Below are 23,550 nucleotides of genomic sequence, written 5' to 3' on the forward strand. Positions count from 1 at the left end.
TCCAAAATCCTGACACCCTGTGGCATCTGTTCACTTTGGCTTCAAAGTAGTCCGAAGTCAGCCATACTTCGGGCTCTGTGATCTCCATAGGGCATTACGTTGGCATCCCAGACTAAAAAGTGAACCTGTCCACCACGACACAACGAGGATAACATCAGTGAACAGGACGGCTAAGTGGTCTGAATTAGCTGTGCGGATAGAGCTCCCAAGGTCAGAAACACCGCGGTTAGGGATGCTGAGATCGATCACCGTTATTACGGGCGCATACCATGACTTTGTGCCTTGAATCCAGAGCGGCAGTAACGTTCCAGCGCGTCCATTCGACTAGTTATCGTAAATAAACAAATTCATAGGACTTGTGGATAGCAGCAGTCCTTAGGAGAAATGAAAACTGGATGTTGATACTGACGGTCAATGAGTGCTTATGGTTGATTTCCCACTTTAAATAGGCTTAAATCCCCATTACTTATGTTAACTACAACGTATGGGTACTGATGGGTACTACTTTAGGTCAACAGCATCTGGCGATTGTTTGCACAGCGTCAGAAATAGTTCAAGGTATTAGCGTGGTTAAAGCTGTACTAGGCGCTTTTGCTCTCTATAAACATCCCTGCGAGGGGCTTTAATTTTGGGGCGAGTCACTATCACGCCAAATCAGGTGAAGCTCTTCAGGTGTCTGATGCGGTGGCATCAACGAGGGTTCGAGTCGCAACTGATGCATCAGCTAGGAATTTGGCTGACTGGTAACCGACTCCAGATTTGACACATTTCATGTAACATTGGCGCCCCTGCATATTTTTGGCTCAGTCAAGACTTATTCATGTTTTTAAAAACGATGCATCTCCATCAAAAGCTGTGTTCGATGGAACCGTCGCTACGTTTTGAGTGTCTGCCTGAATCTGGTAGCCAAGTTGGCTCAGTCCCAACTAACATAGTTCAGCGTGCGCTCCTATGAAATTCCTTACTGATTTGAGCCAGAAATATCTTGCAGCTCCAGAGGTGTCAATAGTGGGGACCGGAGTTCAGGGCAGAGGCTAGACAAGCACCGCCAGGTCTTGTTCGTAAGATATTCCAATGCGTCCCAGTTTGTTCACGTGCATAAGAGATCATCAGTAATCTGGGCAGACGTGGACTTTCATGTTATTTCTAAAGGTCAGCTAACCCCCTTACGATTAGAAGCAGGTACCCAGTTCCTGGCGGGGCGACCGTCCGTCATAACTATTCACTACTTGAACCCACCTCAGAGTCTCAGTCTACAATGTGGACTCTCCAGTCCAGAAGAGAGAAGTCACCCTGGAACCTGCAAAGTTGTCACCAGGTCCAGGTAAGTTAGACTAGGAGGATCAGAGCTGAGGACTGCGATGAGCTCCACAGCTTCTCTTGAGAGGTTACAGTGACCCAAATTAAGAGTTACACCATACAAACAATATGTTCAATCAGCAATTTCAACCATTTAGTAATGTTAATGTATCCATACAGAGCTTTGTTGAGGTTTTGATGATCCCAAGGTATTTCAGGCGAGCCTCTGAAGAGTATTTGCTCAGGTCAAACACTCCAGATCTTCTTCTGATGACAAAGATGAAGACCAGAGCTGACCATCGAGCAGGAGACAGCTCATCTGTGGAGACGCCCTGATCTCAGGCCTGTTGATTCTCCACCAGAGAACCATCGTCTGTTCATTTATTGTGGAACATCACGTTTTCTCTGGAGACACATTCTCACTGATCTTCTTCTTGATGTACTGGACTGTTTCGATTGTCTGTGAGCTTTTCCTGTCTGTGTCAGCAGACCTGCAGAAGAGTTCGATTGGTCTCAGGGAAAGACCCAGGAGAAGCGGAGGAACAAGTCCAAAGTCCATTTGGACTCTGTAAGGCCTGTCCACAGCACTCTGGCAGAGATGTTTGAGTTTAGGTTGTACTCAATACTTAGGCCAAAACAGCCTTGGTTTCTAGTTGTTTTTCTGCCACTGTGGTTGACACCAGCTGAAGGTCAGATGGACATGAAGAGCAGCCAGAAACTCCGAACATCAGATGGATCTAAGCAGAACACCTGGTCCCGGGTGTCCTCTCTAAAGATCTGTGAATACCCTCGAGCACAATGATGCTCTACATCGATGCCACACTCGGTCAGGTCGCATTCATAGAAGATCAGGTTCCCTTTCTGCAGCTGATCAAAAGCCAGTCTTCCCAGAGACTCAGTCATCTTCCTGCTCTCTGGACTCCAGTGTGGATCCGTTGCAGCTCCTCCATCAAACTTGACCATCTTCACTTTGGACTGAACCACCAGGAAGTGGATGTACATCTCAGTCATGGTATTGGGCAGCTTTCCTCCCTCTGTGGTCTTCAACACGTCCTCCAGAACTGTAGCAGTGATCCAGCAGAAGACTGGGATGTGGCACATGATGTGGAGGCTTCGGGAGGTCTTGATGTGGGAGATGATCCTGCTGGCCTGCTCCTCATCCCTGAACCTCTTCCTGAAGTAGTCCTCCTTCTGGGGGTCAGTGAACCCTCTGACCTCTGTCACCAAGCCAACACAGTCAGGAGGGATCTGATTGGCTGCTGCAGGTCTTGTGGTTATCCAGAGGCGAGCAGAGGGAAGCAGTTTCCCCCTGAAGAGGTTTGTCAGCAGCACATGCACTGAGGTGGACTCTGTGACATCAGTCAGGACCTCATTGTTGAGGAAGTCCAGAGGAAGTCGACACTCATCCAGACCGTCAAAGATGAACACAACCTGGAACTCTTCAAACCTGCAGATTCCTGCTTCTTTGGTTTCAGTGAAGAAGTGATGGATAAGTTGCACCAAGCTGAACTTCTTCTCTTTCAGCACATTCAGCTCTCTGAACGTGAATGGAAACAGGAAGTGGATGTCCTGGTTGGCTTTGTCTTCAGCCCAGTCCAGAGTGAACTTCTGTGTTAGGACTGTTTTCCCAATGCCAGCCACTCCCTTCGTCATCACTGTTCTGATTGGCTCCTCTCTTCTAGGCGAGGCTTTGAAGAGGTCTTCTTGTCTGATGGGTGTTTCTGGTCTGTGTGATTTCCTGGATGCTGTTTCAATCTGTCTGACCTCATGCTCCTCATTGACCTCTGCAGTCCCTCCCTCTGTGATGTAGAGCTCTGTGTAGATCTGGTTCAGGAGGGTTTGGTTTCCTGCTTTAGGGATCCCCTCAAACACACACTGGAACTTCTTCTTCAGGTTAGACTTGAGTTTATGTTGGGCTGCAGTCACACAAGTTTCTGGAATGACAACAATCATAGATGAACTTACTGAGTGGTGGTCTTCTGTTTCATTGTAAAGTCTTTAAAATCCTCTTACTGCTCTGCAGACAGTCAGCCAGCTCCTCCTGCTCCATTCTCCTCAAGAAGTTGATTGTGATCTTCAGAAATGCTTCCCCACTGCTCCTCATCTGCTCTTCATCCTCACCATCCAACACCTCTTCATCTTCCTTCTGACCAGCAGAGCCTTTTGGGTAATCTGGATTTAGGGTCTTTTGCATCTTCTTCAGCTCGTTCTTCATAAAGCTGACAATGTTCTTCTCAAGCAGCTGAAACCAAACAATACAAGCATCTTTATTGTTTTTAAATATTTAAAATGGTGTATTGAGGCCGGTTCAAAGCTTTGATATATCTCCTTAATTTCGGTTTCTAGCTTTCATTTTACATCAAAACTGTACAAGTTTCTATTTTATCAGTATTGAGTTATTATTGTTTTCTCAAAATAGTTTTACCTAATCCGTGAACATCGTGTTAATGTAGATTGTAAATGCATTCTGGGAAATATTATTGTCAATTTAATCCAATAATACCAATTTATGAAAAACAAGCACATTTCTCCATCTTCAATAAAGACCATAATGTCTTGAGTATCTAAATGTTTACATCAGAGGTCAGAGGAGGTGTAATACATACGGTCCGGGTAGGAGCTTAGCTTTAATCCATGTTCCATAAAGTTAGGGCCGGGAATCCCGAAATAACCCTGAACCAAGTAGTATTGAAACTTCTCCGATCAAACAATTCCTGAGATCCGTCCTGTTTGAGCTATCAAGCTTTCCTTGATTTAATGTGACGTGTGATAGGCCCCCAAACAGAGTACCTTCCTGTTAGCACCGTTAGCTGCTAGCTGCTGAGATGTTTGAGCTAGCAGCTAACGGTGCTATAAGCGTCAACAGAGATATCGTCGACAGCATTGTGCTTACAGAACATAGTTTTAACCTTGGGGCTACTTGAAGATGGGCGTTACGCTTCCATGACAACGGCGTCAGGACTGCGTTGTCATTGGTCCTCCTGTATGAGCGCTGTGCACTGTGGCGGTGATTAGCGAGTCAGTGCGACACACAAAAGCTCCACAAGTGAGCTAATCCCTAGAGATGCATAACTCAGCCGTTTAAATGATATTAGGCCTGAAGGTGACACATAGAGGGCGTGGCCTCTTTGATTGACAGGTGGACGTCTCCTCTGTTGCTTCACCTGCTCGTCTAAGCTCCATCAACGATCCAACTCTTTAACCGTCTCTATATTTTATACAGTCTCTGACTCACACACCTTAAATATGGGGTCCAGGTCTCCTGGGATCACTTGAGATCTCTGTTGCTGAACTCTTTGGAGAAAACAAAAGTACAAGTTGTGTATTATGTTCTGTCTTAAAGAAACCTGAAGTCAAAGGTAAAGGAGGGTCTGATCTCTGCTGATGGATCCTGATAGAAACACAGTCGCTTAATGAAAGCTCACCCTTGTTCAACAGACTGAACTCCATCATTGAAAAATATACCCATGTCCATAGACTGGTCACTCTTCAGGGACACACAGCTGGGTCCAGGTCCAGGTGAATCTGGTCTGTTCAAGACAACACACACATATGTGTATATTATGTATATAAAAGTGTTCATCAGCTAAAATGAACACTTTCAGACATTGTGGTTGAATAATATCTTATCTCACTGAGTCTCTGGAGGGGGTTGTCTTTTAAAAGTAGGAGGAAAGAACATAGACTGGTCACTCTTCATGGACACACAGCTGGGTCCAGGTCCAGCTCGAGGAGAGTCATCTCTCTGCTGATGGATCCTGACAGAAACACAGGGCTGATTCACATGTTCAGTAAAATTTGGACAGATTTAGTTTGTTTTGGTTGTAAAGCTTACCTAACAGACTGAACTCATCTTTGAAATCTATTGCGGTTGCCATAGACATGTTACTCTTCATGGACACACAGCTGGGTCCCGGTCCAGGTCCCGGTCCAGGTCCAGGTGAGTCTGGTCTGCTCAACACAACACACTCAGAGCTTAGAGGGTGAGTCATGACGGAGGAGTGGCGCACATGAGAACGGTCCTGGCCTCACCTCTGAGCTTTGGTCTGGCTGTCATGTTCCCCACACAGAGAGGTTTTAGAGGAGGGACTCCTCCTCTCTGTCCTCCCACTGATGGCTAGCAGAGTCCACACCTTCACACACACACCTGCTGGCACAACACTCTCACGCCACAGGACACACACACTGCAACAGACCGTCAAACCGGTTCAGGACGCATATTTCTTATCTATGAGGCAAACCTGCTGTTTCAAGGTTTAGCACTTATTTTATTATAAGACGGCACACTTTCATCAAATCACTGTCCTTAGTCAGATATAAATGAGAGACTATTATTACACCTGAAAATAAAATGATCACAATCAGCATCAGGAACCATTCTGCCCAGTTAAAGAGAGAAAGATCCTGATGATCCAACATGTCCAGATTCCCTGGTCAGATTCTCACTCTGCCGAACTGACCTCAGGCCGCTTACGGGACACGCTCACCTTCTGTGTGGAGGAAACCTCTGAGAAGAAGTTGCTCGTGTCTCCCCTGTAGTCCTGGTGTGTGTGTGTGTGTGTGTGTGTGTGTTTGACTCCCAGGACGCCACACGCCTCATCTTTCAGAGTCAAAGTCCAAGAAACCTGTGACGCCACAATCAGTCCAACCGTGGAGTTTAAAGGCGAACGATACGGACGTGTTTGTTCTCGTCAGCACTCCCAGAATTCTCTTGCTCACACACGCCACAAACAGCTGTTGCTGATCTGTGATTGTCCACCAGCCCAGCCTCTGATCCTCTTCAAATTATTTTCCTCCAAGACTTCAAGTCTACACTAATCCGAAAGGAGGATGACTCACGGATGAAATCTTGTATTAAAGGGCTGAACTCTTCTTGGGAGAGAGAGTCTCTGTCAACATCAACCTGTGTGTTCTCGAGAGACTGTGATCCCAACGCAGCTGCTTGTTCCTTTCGTGATCAGAGAACAACCCACTAAACGTTGGCTGAATTCTTCCAAGGCTGTACCAGGCATCCGGCGAAGTTCACCTGTCAGAGCCTGGTCACAAAGGACGGGCCACCAGGCTGCCTGCTCATGCTTGATCAAATCTCATACCCGGGGCATTGGAACTGCAGTTCCCTCAAGCTTCACCACAGAAAATGGCAGAGTTCAACAAGTTCACGTCGGAGCACCGGGCAGTAGGGGCGAGATCCCCCTAGCGACACTGGCACTCAGTGGCACTTGCCAGTAGTTGCTGCAGCTACTCAGCGGCAACTCAGTGAGTTGTCGCTGAGTACTGGCACCTAGCGGCACTTGCCACAGAGTTGCCGCTGAGTTGTCGGTGCCAGTAATTGCACTCGCCCTCTCTCAGTAGGGGCGAGATCCCCCTAGCGACACTGGCACTCAGTGGCACTTGCCAGTAGTTGCCGCAGCTACTCAGCGACAACTCAGCGGCAACTCAGCGGCAAGTCTGTGGCAAGTGCCGCTAGGTGCCTGTGCAGCGACGACTCAGTGGCGTGTTTGCGACGAGTCGCCGGCAGCAACACTCAAGTGCCAGGACAGCAGCAAGCGAACGACACTCGCCGAGAAGCTGTGGGTGGAACAACCATTGATCTGTCGTAGATCAGCTGCCGTTAATCAGTTTTATGATCAAAGAATGGAGGAGCTCCAGGTTTTTTTATTTACACTTACACTCATATACCATCATAGGTATAATGTACCCGCCTTTTTAAAATAATAATAATAAAAAAAGATTTTTTTTTTTACCATGATCATAGGCCTACTGTTATACCCCCACTATGATACTCTACTCCAGGGGTCACCAACATTTTTGAAACCAAGAGCTACTTCTTGGGTACTGATTAATGCGAAGGGCTACCAGTTTGATACACACTTAAATAAATTGCCAGAAATAGCCAATTTGCTCAATGTTATTATTAATAATTAATGATATTTATCTTTGTGGAAACACTGATCATCTTCATGATTTCTCACAATAAATATATATAGAAACAGATAAATATCAATATGCAACACTTTATTTTTATATTTTCTCTAAGTGCACATTTTCAAATTGAACATTTTTAAATGATCACTTCTAAGACAGTCTTGTGAAATCACAATATCCCATTTTAACTAGCTAGCCACTAACATTTTTTAACAAATCATGAATTACTTTGCACCATGTTTGTACAAATAATAACTCATGTAAAATACAAAAGTCAACTCTCAAATTTTTAAATAAATCATGTCACACTTTGAACTGGACACCAAATTTGTTATCTGTTTCTTTGTCAGTTAGTGGGAAGCCTGGCATTGCATGCTGTTAACTAGTGTGTTGTACTCTGGTGTGTAACTTTCCACACTGCACTCTGAGTGAGTCCTCCAGATGTGCATCAGTGAGGCCCGTGTTCTGTGTTTGTTCTTGATGAAGTTCATGTCAGAAAAGGCTGATTCACAAAGATAAGTTGCAAACAGGCTTGCAAATGTCACAGTGATGGGACGATACACCACTGTACTCCTCCTCCGTGTCAACAAGAGAGAGAGAGAGAGAGAGAGCCTGGTGGGCGACTTTGAGGTGGAGGTCATTTTGCAGTGTTACAATTTACTACCACCTGTTCAGCATCCAGGCTGAATGTTGCACTTAACTGCTCAGCAATGCATGATATGTCACGTTCAACAGAGGAAAGGTTGACAATGAGAGCACTGAATCTTATTTTTCATAAAACCTGTTCCAAACTCTATTATTCTGTTGAATGAGCTGAAGGCAGTTGGTGTTCAGGAGAACTTTGAAGAAGTCTCAGGTGTCAGAAGAAGGCTTTCAGCCTCTGCTGCACAGAGGAAAGTGTAGCACTTACTCTGTAAATGCACAGAGACAAGGTTCATCTTAGCTTTAAATTTTTTAAACACTTATCAATGGAACTTGGTGGTTTTACAACATTGATTGCCTTGCAGCCCAGTCAGCAGCTTCACTCCTGAATCCTGCAGCTGGTTTACTCAGATCCAGTTCTCTGAGACTGGAGGGTTTGACTTCAGAGCTGATCCCAGAAGAACAGCCTTCCTCTGTGATCCACACTGACAGTCTGTAAACACAAAACAACACAGAGTTTATTATATCAATACACAATGAATCATTATTGACATCATGAACACAGTGGCTTTCACTTTGGTTTCATCTTCTTCTGTAAACAGACATTTAGTTAAAATCACGTCAGTGAAAGAAGAAGAAAAGATGACAGAAACAATCTGTTCATCATCCAATCAGATGAGTTCATGTTAAAGGTGAAAAGCAGCTGATCATTTTCAAGTTTGAGCAGGAGGCTGATCATCAGGACCAAAACTCAGTGGCCTGGTTTGATTATGACTCAACATGAAAAGAAACCTTTTTGATGAATATTGTAAAAACACTTTTTTCAAAACACAGTTCTTCATGTAATAACAATATCTGTACAATTATTTATTGTGGTTCAGTATATGTAGTCTGACTTCCTTCATGTTATGTCTTTGACAATCAAACCTATATAGCCCTCACACACCTTCAGATTGTTCTTCCTCTGTGAGACTCTAGCACTGTTCTGATCCTGTTGACCCTCTGTCCCTTGGTTAAGCTGTCTGATCCCTGTGAACCTACCAGCCCGGTCCTGTTGATCTCACCTGCCTGATGTGAATATAATTTGAAATCCCTAGTGATCATTTTGGCTGTGCGGCGCTAGACTCGAGAAGTCGGGCCCCTATGTCAGGCCGGCATTGGGGAATGGGGCGAGGTTAGGCCGTATGGAAGCTCTGCAAATATTTAGTCTTATGGTTGAGACAAGCTAGCTACATTATGATATAGTTTCAAGGTACAATGAAACTTAGACTCCCATCATCTCGAATGTGCAATAGAATAGTCGAATGGTGGACATGACGGCTAAAAATAAGATGGGGCCGCAATCCCTGTCCAGCTGTAAAACCTGGCCCACTGAAACAACTAAAGAATAAAGCACAAAGTCTGACTTTGGTGCAGATTACGTAATGGATCATCTTGTGTAAATGGGGACCAAAAGTAATAACATCACCAGACTGTCGCGACGAGGCTATTTTTCATGCGCAGGGGAGTTTTCAACGACCGTTCAGCGCGTCTTTAAACTTGATGCCTGCTCCTGAGTCTAAGCTTACGGCTACTAACACCCTTGATATTACTTTATCGAGCCTCATGCTGGATGTCTTGCAAACTAAGTTTGGCGTTCCGTTTCCCGAACTCGTACTTTTTGGGTTTTGATTGCTTGCAATCTCTAAAATAGAGGGTATTACTTTGAGCCCTTGCATTGTCTCTAATACCCGTTTGTCTTATGTTCCAGCCAAAACCGCTCAATACAGACTATCTAAAAATTTGCGCTGGAGTGCCTCACTAACCAGGGGTTCAGGACATATCCCCAACTGATAGACTCACGAGGTGCGCATGTAGGTTGAGCCCGAACCTCGGGTTCACTAGCACAACTGAGGTAGTTTTAGCAGGGGAGTTTCTTGACTTAAAGAACGTGCCCCATATCTCAGTATCCGCTGGGTGCGACGGTCTCATCAGTGACCTTCTAGATATCCTTGCTCAGACGGCGATTGAATAAGATCACAATCCTACGCCGATCGATGCAACAGGCTTACGATGCGTATAAATCGTATAACCTAATGTCCTACCACTTTCAAACAGGGGCTAAATTTGTTTCAACTTTGAGTAGCTGGTGAGCACACAACAACACACAGGAAATAGAGTGATTGTAACAATTCGCTTCCGCCGATGAATGGGCCCCCGGAGTGATTAACACCAATTTTAGTACTAACAGGGTGAACCCACCTTGAGCGAGCAGATCATAAGACCCGCTACTGGGACTCTGGACCCGTTGCATGGCCGGTATCCTGGTTCTATATTCTGTGCACTAAGGCATAAAGTGGCCCCGCCAGTATATTAATCCCGAAAGTCAAGTTAGAAGCATTCCGCCCGGATTTGAAAAAAAGCCTCTCCTCTCTCTGGATGGGAATAGGGGTTGACAGCTGCCGCTGGCGATCATCAGCTAATGAACCAACAGGAATACAGTCAACTAATCTAAGTACGAAGACCCTAAATTCTGTCGCAAATCGTTTCAGTATTTGACGCAACCGGTGAATTGAGTTCAATGGGGCTCCGACTAGCATCAACTTCAGGCCCCTTGCAGCCACTGTCGGTTGTGCCCGGAAAAAGCGAAACAATGTCTCCCCATGGAACTGTCTAGACCTTTCGTAAGGGGGGACTTCATCGCTCGTTCAGACAGACCACTCACCACTCTGACTTTGCTTACGTTGTATTGACCTAGTGATCCAGTATTTACCAGATTCTCCATCGGATGCCTTGTCACTCTGCAGGAAGTACGGAATGTGCCTTCATTCTAAAGACGCTGGTTACGGTGGATCACCAGATAGCCACGGGTCTTTATCTGGCGGTTGGCCGAAGGAGCTATCTTTTCGCTTGAGCCAGCAAGTCGTCGGTACAAAAAATGTGTAAGCATGACCTTGCAAAGGGTATCGTTATCCTACGTTGCTTCCATGGATTAGTGCTATTCGGGCATGAGCACTAGTCATCCCCGGGTCATTTACAGGGAGTGATCGATTGCTACTCATACCGAACAAGATCATATTAAGTAGTCGATCTTTATTTGCCGTAGAGACGTTGGGTGCAAAACGACCTCACGTAGACAGTCTATCAGTTCTAAGGACAAACGGCCTACAGGGTCTTTACTATGCTCAGAAAATTTTGATCCATCTCACTAGCCCCCATTAGAAAGAAAACTGTTTCTGAATGACTTGTCCTGAACTTATGGAAACAATCTATCTCTAATCGCTTGCCTATGAGATCCACAGATCATGTATTAATCGACTCCAGATTCAGACGTATTAAATCACTCCTTTGTTAGGAACAGGTTTGAGGAGCTACAACGTGACTCTCTAGGTAGCAGAGATAAGCCAATTTCTTGAGTGTCACCAGGATGTTACAGCTTCGTGCACTCTTCGGTGTTAATCGAATTCAAACAGAGGTCCCCTGATTTACGCTGCAAGAAGAAAGATCTTCAAGGCCTGGGTTCAGCTACCATGGTCATATTTGTGGACTGGGAGGCTGGGACCAAAATGAGTCTCTATGCGTTGATCACAGTTCAGGGAAGATGTGAAGGTGCTTGCAAGGGGATCGTGTCGTTAGGCATTCAACCCTTGGGTGAAGGGCCTGGTAAATACGCTATTTTTAGACAGAAAGAAAAAAAAATCCTAGCTAATTGGTACTTCCAAGTCTCAGGCAGGTAAAGAAGTATCATTAAGTCCTCAGATCGGCGATAACCTTATTAGAGCTGTGGCTATGCCTCGCCCCAGAACTAGTGTGTCCTGAATCGGTCCACGCCTATGTAACTCTTTTGGCTTGGGGGCACCCAGTAATCCAGGATGGGTGACTTTAAATCCTGTTTCAAAAATTTGAAATCCCATTTTAGGCGTTCAGAGTGAGTTCACCAGCCTTTTACTTTACCAGATTAGGATCCTCTGAATACAATTCTTGTGACATCTACGAGAGGAGTAGCCACTGCGTAGATATGACGTGGGACGTTTTATCTGCTTGGTCGATTAATCAAGTTGAGTGCACACACGCGTAGTTCTCTCTGGTTGGGACATATCTGAGGGCACTCCACCTTTTTTTGAGCCACAATACTGTTCCAGCCTCGCATTTTGCTGTTCTCGCACCATTGGCTTAATTTCTGACCCCTTGAGCTCTATTTTTTAGGACAAGACAAAACATACTGCAACGTGGGGCTGTATAGCAGCACGGCGAAATACGGTCCCACCTATGGCCCTGAAGGTTAATGGGCTATGTTACATGTTAAAACATGCCGCATGGGAAACCTGAACTGGGGTGCCTGGTCCAGGCTAACGGTGGACTTTTGGGCCATTCCATGTGGACAGGGGTAGCGAACGTCAGTTAACCGAGACCATGTATCATAGAGACGTTCTAAAAACGCAATATTGTCGGTACAGATCTTGGCCATAGTGGCATTAGAAAACAAATCAGTGGCTGACGCTGTTCCTGGTCCCAAGGCCTGTTTTACGTCTCATGAGATCTGACCCTGAGGTGCACCGAGTGGGTAGCCCCTGACCTAATTTTCCGATTAGCTTAGTTTCTGTCCCTGCACTGTCGGCTCTGGTAGTAATCCATCAGGCGTGTAGACCCTGTCCTCGTTGTTGTCATAGCGACCCAGACAGTCTGCCCTCAGTTCCATGCATGAGACGAAGTGAAGACACCGATAAAAGATTTGCCAGAATGAGGTTAAAACTTTCCGGAACACTGGCATGAAATCCTCCATCAGGCTCTAAGAAGCAGCCTTGTATACCCAGGACAACGTTATGATATCATTATGAACACGTCAACGTAGGCACAAGCATTCATCCGTTAAAATGCTGGACCATTTTTGGCGGGGCTCAGACGGTGAAGAATTAATGGGTTTAAGCGTTCGCTTACGAAGTGGTGCTATCGATTAACAGGTCCGAAACGTGACTCTCCAGTCAACCAGTGCCGTAGCATCAGCCTCCTGAGTTTTCGAAGTGGTAGGGCGGGGGTTCACTGGCGAGCTTCGGCCGGGTAATAAATGATGTGTAAATGAACTTAGGACCCTACCGTTCTGAGCTCCGATGGTCCGCAGAACTGACTCCCTGGAGGGGTTTGGGCCCATTCCATGGCGTGTTTCCCAGGTACAGTAGCAGTAGATACTTTTCTAAAAATTTTCTAAGGTGACACAATGCAGAAGTACCACAGTGACAAGTATTTAAAAGAAAATCTACAACATAGATTCAACACTTGAAATTACTCCGGGATAGACCTGCAACTAATTGCTCCAACGCTTAGGACCGTGGGTTCTTTTCGTTAAAGATCTTTCTGTAGTGGTAGATTCGGTGTCCAATAGACGGCTCTGATACATTAAAAGAAAAACTTGAAAAAAACGGCAGACTCTTTCGGAGATAAAAAAAACTGTACTGATTCCGAGGGTCGCAACAAAACGCAGCGCCTAGTTTCAAATGGTAGGCCCTAACCGGCGTAAAATAAGAAATGCTAGTTAATGTGGGGTGATTGCAACTGGATTATTTTATGCAAAATGCGGTTGGATGGAATTCAGAATTAACGATTGTGGTAAAATCACGAATACACCACCGTTAATACGGGCTACCATAATAATCTTATGCTACTACCTCAGTAAGTTCCATTGTGTCATTAAACGAACCCCACGCAAATAAATGTTCGATTGAGTAAGGCCGACCAAAGTTGAATAAAAGCTGATCGGTGATTGTTACAAACCTGGGTGGAAAAGTGGCTCGCACAGATATGACTAAACGGATGGCTGACAGTCTTGGTCTGACCCCGTGTTTAGAGCCCTGCGATACGGTACTTAAACAGGTTGCCTCTAGGCACCCGTTTGGGATTCCGTTGACACGCTGGCTGCCCAGGGAGCGCTTTAAAGACCGTGTGGGCCTCGCCGTTTCGCCTAGATCTATTTCTATTGCTGAGGAAACGGGACCCCTCTTGCAAGCGTGCCACTTGGCCTCAAATGCCCCTAGAAAGTGACTCAAAAGCTACTGCCCTGTATGGTACTTGCCGGGGACTTGTGGACTGGTATTATGCTCCCATCTCATTCGCCGTTAAAAGCTGTGCCATGTAGGCTGAGTGTATCCAATTTTCCCTTTGCAAGAAATTGGTAATAACCGGCCTAAGTCTGATGCCATTTGGCTGTCTCTATCATTGACAAAAGTGGAGGCCGGCCCCTGACCGTGTCAGCCAATCATAGACCCTGGGTGACTTTCCGCTAAGTTCACTAAATCAGAGTCAGTATCATCCTCTATCCTTCCCCTTCAACACGGTTGCAGCCCTGAGCCAGGACGGACTAGACGAGTTGCCCTTTTAGTCTACCCTGGCCCCTAAGACGTTGATGTGAGAACTTCGGGACCCTGGAAACTGTATTCCTGGGAGGGGACAAGAGGGGGCCTCGATATTATCTATAGTCGCCGGGATGCTCTTACTGTACTGGTTCACTAGATAACCTCAGGACTCATAAAATGGCAAGTTCTTTGATGGGCTTAAGTCAAGTTTTAATCGGCGACATGTCGATGCACTCGGGGTGGGTACCAAAACTGTCTAAAAAAGCCCCTTTTGAGGCTTCTATACTTAAAAGTGGGCTTCCTCAGTTCTGTGAAAGTTAGCACTCACAGATTGGCCTTCCACCGTACCCTCGGGGAAAACGACAAGTCAGTCCGGTAGAAGACCCTCGTACGATAGGCGGGCTGCAGAGGCTGGCTCCTTAGCTGGTATTCGTGTGTACCTGGCTACACGGAATAGAAGTGCAACAACACGTCATATGTGACCAACCCCTGCGGCTTTGGGGCGACCCCAACTTTGCAGGTACCACAACCTGCGTTATGGATGAGACCCTTCACGTTGAATGTTAGCTAATCAATCATGCTTAACAGGTTTCACATACCGGAGGCGATCGGCCTGAAATCGTCCTTCAGCAATAAAGAAAATAGTCCTGATCGTGCACTATCCTGCCCCTTTCGGGGTTGCCGAGTTAAAAACATTGCTACTGTCCGCCCTGTTGTCTCGATATCATCCACATGAGATGTCTCATTCGCTGTTAAGATTCGACGAGGTCATCGTAACTGAACTTGATCTAGCCCCTACACAGCGATGCCCCGTGAAGGAAGACAGGTCACGTTGGTAGTAACGTGGCCCTAGCGGAATCTTGTCGATAGATTACGCGACTCTTAACAATCAAAGGAGGTTTGGCGATAAATGCGTACACTCACCTTAGTATCGTTCATAGAAATAAATTATAGAACAGAAAAGGCTGTAGGCAGCTGCAGGCGGCTCTGTCCCCCCTAAAAGACTTTCAATGGCTCATCACATAAGAAAAATTGTTGCACTGTATTGTCCTCAACCAATCTAGACGGGGGATCACTAAAAGTTAGAATGACATAGTTATTTTCTTAGAACTTTACGGTCAGGCAATGATGGCGTTACAAGAGCCAGCGATATGCATACAATCTGTAGCTCAGAACTCGAAATATATCGTGGGTTCGCAACCAAATCGCCTTAGTCAGTCCTGTATCTGGGTTTCCCTTAGTTGCCCCTGGGGGCAGATCCAGCCGAGCTATTTTGCCAAAACCATTTGTAGAGAAGCAACTAGTGACTAATTAGAAATCAGAGCAGATGGATGCAATGCTCGGCTAACTTATATCCTTGACTTTGATCTAAAGATTAAGCCCACTCACTGTTGCAGCCCCTCATCGCAGCCTTCTGTCGATACCCGTAGGCTTTAGTGACCCACTAGTGCCGTTATTAAGGGGTAGCCCGGATGTTAGGGCCCCGGTAAGTTCTAACTCATTTACTTTTCCATGAGAGTAAACGAGATTGGCCCCAATATGCTTCTCCGGTGAAAAAATCGTGGGGGGACGCAGCTATTACCATTGCGAACAGCCTCACATTATCTATAATAGCCAAGTTTGCTTAGAGTTGGTAGGGGGAGTTTTTTTTTTCGGTTCAACCCCGGGAGTCTGATGCGGCTGGTTATGAAACCTAAGACTGTTGTCCGTGACAGCTGCTGCCTATTTCTCTTCGCACTTCTCTCGTAAGTCATGCAAGTCTGATCAAGCCTTGAACCACTCGAAAGGGGGTCCTTGGGTAGGCGTGGGCCCCTCGAGCTGATACAAAATCGCGATGTTCAGATACCCTTTAGCCCTGATAATAAGACTCTAGCCTTGCTTTCTGAACGTGAAAAAGTAAAAGGGCGCTTTCACTTGGATCCCGTGGATACTCCAGTGAACCCACCTCATCGATCTCGGACGATGGGTGCTCAACGCATAAGGGCGTGGACTCTAGTCCTATGAGAAAACCAGTATACATTGCCCCATGGCCCCGTTCAAGACCCATCCTGAATTGACCCCTGCAGCTGGATCCTTAGCCCTAAAGCTCGACTATCACAGTTTGGCTGAACTAGCAGACTGGAGTAGTATTTTGACATATGGACGCTTTTCCAAAATCCTGACACCCTGTGGCATCTGTTCACTTTGGCTTCAAAGTAGTCCGAAGTCAGCCATACTTCGGGCTCTGTGATCTCCATAGGGCATTACGTTGGCATCCCAGACTAAAAAGTGAACCTGTCCACCACGACACAACGAGGATAACATCAGTGAACAGGACGGCTAAGTGGTCTGAATTAGCTGTGCGGATAGAGCTCCCAAGGTCAGAAACACCGCGGTTAGGGATGCTGAGATCGATCACCGTTATTACGGGCGCATACCATGACTTTGTGCCTTGAATCCAGAGCGGCAGTAACGTTCCAGCGCGTCCATTCGACTAGTTATCGTAAATAAACAAATTCATAGGACTTGTGGATAGCAGCAGTCCTTAGGAGAAATGAAAACTGGATGTTGATACTGACGGTCAATGAGTGCTTATGGTTGATTTCCCACTTTAAATAGGCTTAAATCCCCATTACTTATGTTAACTACAACGTATGGGTACTGATGGGTACTACTTTAGGTCAACAGCATCTGGCGATTGTTTGCACAGCGTCAGAAATAGTTCAAGGTATTAGCGTGGTTAAAGCTGTACTAGGCGCTTTTGCTCTCTATAAACATCCCTGCGAGGGGCTTTAATTTTGGGGCGAGTCACTATCACGCCAAATCAGGTGAAGCTCTTCAGGTGTCTGATGCGGTGGCATCAACGAGGGTTCGAGTCGCAACTGATGCATCAGCTAGGAATTTGGCTGACTGGTAACCGACTCCAGATTTGACACATTTCATGTAACATTGGCGCCCCTGCATATTTTTGGCTCAGTCAAGACTTATTCATGTTTTTAAAAACGATGCATCTCCATCAAAAGCTGTGTTCGATGGAACCGTCGCTACGTTTTGAGTGTCTGCCTGAATCTGGTAGCCAAGTTGGCTCAGTCCCAACTAACATAGTTCAGCGTGCGCTCCTATGAAATTCCTTACTGATTTGAGCCAGAAATATCTTGCAGCTCCAGAGGTGTCAATAGTGGGGACCGGAGTTCAGGGCAGAGGCTAGACAAGCACCGCCAGGTCTTGTTCGTAAGATATTCCAATGCGTCCCAGTTTGTTCACGTGCATAAGAGATCATCAGTAATCTGGGCAGACGTGGACTTTCATGTTATTTCTAAAGGTCAGCTAACCCCCTTACGATTAGAAGCAGGTACCCAGTTCCTGGCGGGGCGACCGTCCGTCATAACTATTCACTACTTGAACCCACCTGAGATGTTCAAGTGCACAGTGTGGACTCTCCAGTCCAGAAGAGAGAAGCTTCACTCCTGGGTCCTGCAGGTTGTTGTCACTCAGGTCCAGGTGTTTTAGACTAGAGGACTGGGAGCTGAGGACTGAGGACAGAGCTCCACAGCTTCTCTTTGAGAGGTTACAGTGACCCAGTCTAAGAAAGGAACAGCAATTCATACAAACAATATGTTCAATCAAAGTACAATTTCAATCCATTTAGTAATGTTAATGTATCCATACAGAGCTTTGTTGGAGGCTTTGACAACCGGCAGCAGCCTCAGAAGAGCCTCCTCTGAAGCAGAGTATTTGCTCAGGTCAAACACCTCCAGATCTTCTTCTGATGACAGTAAGATGAAGACCAGAGCTGACCACTGAGCAGGAGACAGTTCATCTGTGGAGAGACGTCCTGATCTCAGGGCCTGTTGGATCTCCTCCACCAGAGAACCATCATTCAGTTCATTTAGACAGTGGAACAGATTGATGCTTTTCTCTGGAGACACATTCTCACTGATCTTCTTCTTGATGTACTGGACTGTTTCCTGATTGGTCTGTGAGCTACTTCCTGTCTGTGTCAGCAGACCTTGCAGAAGAGTCTGATTGGTCTCCAGGGAAAGACCCAGGAGGAAGCGGAGGAACAAGTCCAGGTGTCCATTTGGACTCTGTAAGGCCTTGTCCACAGCACTCTGGTAGAGATGTTTGAGTTTAGGTTGTACTCTGAATACTTTAGGCCAAACAAGGCCTTTGGCTCTTAGTTGTTTTTCTGCCATCAGGTTGACACCAAAGTTACTGAAGGTCAGATGGACATGAAGAGCAGCCAGAAACTCCTGAACACTCAGATGGACGAAGCAGAACACCTGGTCCTGGTACAGTCCTCTCTCCTCTCTAAAGATCTGTGTGAACACTCCTGAGTACAATGAGGCTGCTCTGATATCGATGCCACACTCGGCCAGGTCGGATTCATAGAAGATCAGGTTCCCTTTCTGCAGCTGATCAAAAGCCAGTCTTCCCAGAGACTCAGTCACCTTCCTGCTCTCTGGACTCCAGTGTGGATCCGTTTCAGCTCCTCCATCAAACTTGACCATCTTCACTTTGGACTGAACCACCAGGAAGTAGATGTACATCTCAGTCAGGGTATTGGGCAGCTTTCCTCCCTCTGTGGTCTTCAACACGTCCTCCAGAACTGTAGCAGTGATCCAGCAGAAGACTGGGATGTAGCACATGATGTGAAGGTTTCGGGAAGTCTTGATGTGGGAGATGATCCTGCTGGCCTGCTCCTCATCTCTGAACCTCTTCTTGAAGTAGTCCTCCTTCTGGGGGTCAGTGAACCCTCTGACCTCTGTCACCAAGCCAACACAGTCAGGAGGGATCTGATTGGCTGCTGCAGGTCTTGTGGTTATCCAGAGGCGAGCAGAGGGAAGCAGTTTCCCCCTGAAGAGGTTTGTCAGCAGCACATGCACTGAGGTGGACTCTGTGACATCAGTCAGGACCTCATTGTGGTGGAAGTCCAGAGGAAGTCGACACTCATCCAGACCGTCAAAGATGAACACAACCTGGAACTCTTCAAACCTGGAGATTCCTGCTTCTTTGGTTTCAGTGAAGAAGTGATGGATAAGTTGCACCAAGCTGAACTTCTTCTCTTTTAGCACATTCAGCTCTCTGAACGTGAATGGAAACATGAAGTGGATGTCCTGGTTGGCTTTGTCTTCAGCCCAGTCCAGAGTGAACTTCTGTGTTAGGACTGTTTTCCCAATGCCAGCCACTCCCTTCGTCATTACTGTTCTGATTGGTTCCTCTCTTCTAGGCGAGGCTTTGAAGAGGTCTTCTTGTCTGATGGGTGTTTCTGGTCTGTGTGATTTCCTGGATGCTGTTTCAATCTGTCTGACCTCATGCTCCTCATTGACCTCTGCAGTCCCTCCCTCTGTGATGTAGAGCTCTGTGTAGATCTGGTTCAGGAGGGTTTGGTTTCCTGCTTTAGGGATCCCCTCAAACACACACTGGAACTTCTTCTTCAGGTTAGACTTGAGTTTATGTTGGGCTGCAGTCACACAAGTTTCTGGAATGACAACAATCATAGATGAACTTACTGAGTGGTGGTCTTCTGTTTCATTGTAAAGTCTTTAAAATCCTCTTACTGCTCTGCAGACAGTCAGCCAGCTCCTCCTGCTCCATTCTCCTCAAGAAGTTGATTGTGATCTTCAGAAATGCTTCCCACTGCTCCTCATCTGCTCTTCATCCTCACCATCCAACACCTCTTCATCTTCCTTCTGACCAGCAGAGCCTTTTGGGTAATCTGGATTTAGGGTCTTTTGCATCTTCTTCAGCTCGTTCTTCATAAAGCTGACAATGTTCTTCTCAAGCAGCTGAAACCAAACAATACAAGCATATTTAATGTTTTTAAATATTAAAAATGGTGAATTGAGGCCGATTCAAAGCTTTGAAATATCTCCTTAATTTCAGTTTCTAGATTTCATTTTACATCAAACTGTACAAGTTTCTATTTTAATAGTATTGAGTTATTATTGTTTTCTTAAAAATAGTTTAACCTAATCTGTGAACATCGTGTTAATGTAGATTGTAAATGCATTTTGGGAAATTTTATTTTTTAATTTAATCCAATAATACCAATTGACAATAAAAAACAAGCAGAATTCTCCATCTTCAATAAAGACCATAATGTCTTGAGTATCTAAATGTTTACATCAGAGGTCAGAGGAGGTGTAATACATACGGTCCGGTAGGAACTTAGCTTTAATCCATGTTTCATCAAGTTAGGGCCAGGAATACTGAAATAAACCAGAACCAAGTAGTATTGAAACTTCTCCAATCAAACGATTCCTGAGATTTGTTCTGTTTGAGCTTGCAAGCTTTCCCTGATTTAATGTGACGTGTGATAGGCCCCCAAACAGAGTACCTTCCTGTTAGCACCGTTAGCTGCTGAGATGTTTGAGCTAGCAGCTAACGAGGCTATAAGCGTGAACAGAGATATCCTCGACAGCACAGTGCTTACAGAGCATAGTTTTAACCTTGGGGCTACTTGAAGATGGGCGTTACGCTTCCATGACAACGGCGTCAGGACTGCGTTGTCATTGGTCCTCCTGTATGAGCGCTGTGCACTGTGGCGGTGATTAGCGAGTCAGTGCGACACACAAAAGCTCCACAAGTGAGCTAATCCCTAGAGATGCATAACTCAGCCGTTTAAATGATATTAGGCCTGAAGGTGACACATAGAGGGCGTGGCCTCTTTGATTGACAGGTGGACGTCTCCTCTGTTGCTTCACCTGCTCGTCTAAGCTCCATCAACGATCCAACTCTTTAACCGTCTCTATATTTTATACAGTCTCTGACTCACACACCTTAAATATGGGGTCCAGGTCTCCTGGGATCACTTGAGATCTCTGTTGCTGAACTCTTTGGAGAAAACAAAAGTACAAGTTGTGTATTATGTTCTGTCTTAAAGAAACCTGAAGTCAAAGGTAAAGGAGGGTCTGATCTCTGCTGATGGATCCTAATAGAAACACAGTCGCTTAATGAAAGCTCACCCTTGTTCAACAGACTGAACTCCATCATTGAAAAATATACCCATGTCCATAGACTGGTCACTCTTCATGGACACACAGCTGGGTCCAGGTCCAGGTGAATCTGGTCTGTTCAACACAACACACACACATGTGTATATTATGTATATTTAAGTGTTCATCAGCGAGAATGAACACTTTCAGACATAGTGATTATATAATATCTTATCTCACTGAATCTCTGCAGGGGGTTGTCTTTTAAAAGTAGGAGGAACTATAATGGACCGGTCACTCTTCATGGACACACAGCTGGGTCCAGGTCCAGGTCCAGGTGAATCTGGTCTGTTCAACACAACACACACACATGTGTATATTATGTATATTTAAGTGTTCATCAGCGAGAATGAATACTTTCAGACATAGTGATTATATAATATCTTATCTCACTGAATCTCTGCAGGGGGTTGTCCTTTAAAAGTAGGAGGAACTATAATGGACCGGTCACTCTTCATGGACACACAGCTGGGTCCAGGTCCAGGTCCAGGTGAGTCTGGTCTGTTCAACACCCACAGAGCTTAGAGGGTGAGTAATGACGGAGGAGTGACCTGCCATGGAGAACGGTCCTGGCCTCACCTCTGAGCTTTGATCTGGCTGTCATGTTCCCCACACAGAGAGGTTTTAGAGGGAGGGACTCCCTCCTCTCTGTCCTCCCACTGATGCATAGCAGAGTCCACACCTTCACGCACACACCTGCTGCACAACACTCAAGTCACAGGACACACACACTGCAACAGAAGCTGTCAAACCGGTTCAAACTCAAGTTGCTTCAAGGTTTTAGCACTTATTTTATTATAAGACGTGCACATCTTCATCAAATCACTGTCCTTTAGCTCAAATATAAATGAGAGACTATTATTACACCTGAAAGCAACATAAATGATCAGCCAATCAGCATCAGGAGCCATTTCTACCGTCCAGTTAAAGAGAGAAAGATCCTGATGATCCATGTCCAGATTCCTCTGGTCAGATTCTCACCTGCAGAACTGATCTCAGGTCAGTTTACGGACGCGTTCACCTTCTGTGTGGAGGAACCTCTGGAGAGAAGAAGCTGCTCATTTTCTTCCCGTCAGTCCTGGTGTGTGTGTGTGCATTTGATCCGAGGACGCCGTCACGCCCTCATCTCTTCAGAGTCCGCGACCAAAATAAACCTGTGTGACGTCACAACCAGTCCAACAGGTGGAATCAGAAGTGAATGATAATGGACGTGTTTGTTCTCGTTCAGCACCCGCAGAATTCCCGTCTGCTCTCACACGTTCACAAACAGCTGCTGTTTTATCTGTGACTGTCCACCAGCTCCAGCCTCTGATCCTCTTCTTGGAATTATTTTCCTCCAAGACGGTTCAGCACTAATCCGAGTTGAGGATGACTCTATGTGATGAAATCTTTGTATTAAAGGGCTGAACTTTTCTTGGGAGAGAGAGTTCTTTCACGCTCAACCTGTGTGTTCTCGGAGAGACTCCCGGTGTGATCGCAATCGCAGCGAGCGCTTGTTCTTTGCTTGTGATCAGAGAATAAATCTACCAAACGTTGGCTGAATTCTTCCGAAGGCTGTACCAGGCATCCGACATGTAGTTCACTCTGTCAGAGCTCTGGTCACAAAGGGATGGGCCACCAGCTGCTCTGCTCATGCTTTGACTTTCAAATCTCATATCCGGGGCATTGAAACTGCATTTCCCCGTTTCACCACAGAAAATGGCAGAGTTCAACAAGTTCACGTCGGAGCACCGGGCAGTAGGGGCGAGATCCCCCTAGCGACACTGGCACTCAGTGGCACTTGCCAGTAGTTGCCGCAGCTACTCAGCGACCAACTCAGCGGCAACTCAGTGAGTTGTCGCTGAGTACTGGCACCTAGCGGCACTTGCCACAGACTTGCCACTGAGTTGTCGGTGCCAGTGATTGCACTCGCCCTCTCTCAGTAGGGGCGAGATCCCCCTAGCGACACTGGCACTCAGTGGCACTTGCCAGTAGTTGCCGCAGCTACTCAGCGACAACTCAGCGGCAACTCAGCGGCAAGTCTGTGGCAAGTGCCGCTAGGTGCCTGTGCAGCGACGACTCAGTGGCGTGTTTGCGACGAGTCGCCGGCAGCAACACTCAAGTGCCAGGACAGCAGCAAGCGAACGACACTCGCCGAGAAGCTGTGGGTGGAACAACCATTGATCTGTCGTAGATCAGCTGCCGTTAATCAGTTTTATGATCAAAGAATGGAGGAGCTCCAGGTTTTTTATTTAAACTTACACTCATATACCATCATAGGTATAATGTACCCGCCTTTTTAAATAATAATAATAAAAAGATTTTTTTTTTTACCATGATCATAGGCCTACTGTTATACCCCCACTATGATACTCTACTCTATTATTAATAATTAATGATAT

General features: G+C 46.0%; 1 protein-coding gene and 1 pseudogene across 1 annotated transcript; both read right to left on the reverse strand.

Annotated features, from left to right (window-relative positions):
• Nucleotides 1-1,948: 1,948 nt before the first annotated feature.
• On the reverse strand, nucleotides 1,949-4,768 carry LOC130206662 (protein NLRC3-like; annotated as a pseudogene).
• A 227-nt stretch (nucleotides 4,769-4,995) lies between these two features.
• On the reverse strand, nucleotides 4,996-21,891 carry LOC130206663 (protein NLRC3-like). The gene is given in 11 exon segments (XM_056434717.1): nucleotides 4,996-5,057; nucleotides 5,135-5,250; nucleotides 17,581-17,754; nucleotides 17,841-19,653; nucleotides 19,733-19,807; nucleotides 19,810-19,960; nucleotides 20,954-21,008; nucleotides 21,140-21,244; nucleotides 21,350-21,457; nucleotides 21,563-21,670; nucleotides 21,749-21,891. Coding segments are annotated over 11 exon segments (2,856 nt in total). The 5' UTR covers nucleotides 21,838-21,891.
• Between the last annotated feature and the right edge of the window lie 1,659 nt (nucleotides 21,892-23,550).

This window comes from Pseudoliparis swirei, chromosome 16 (assembly GCF_029220125.1).
Source record: "Pseudoliparis swirei isolate HS2019 ecotype Mariana Trench chromosome 16, NWPU_hadal_v1, whole genome shotgun sequence".
In the NCBI taxonomy this organism is placed as follows: Eukaryota; Metazoa; Chordata; class Actinopteri; order Perciformes; family Liparidae; genus Pseudoliparis; species Pseudoliparis swirei.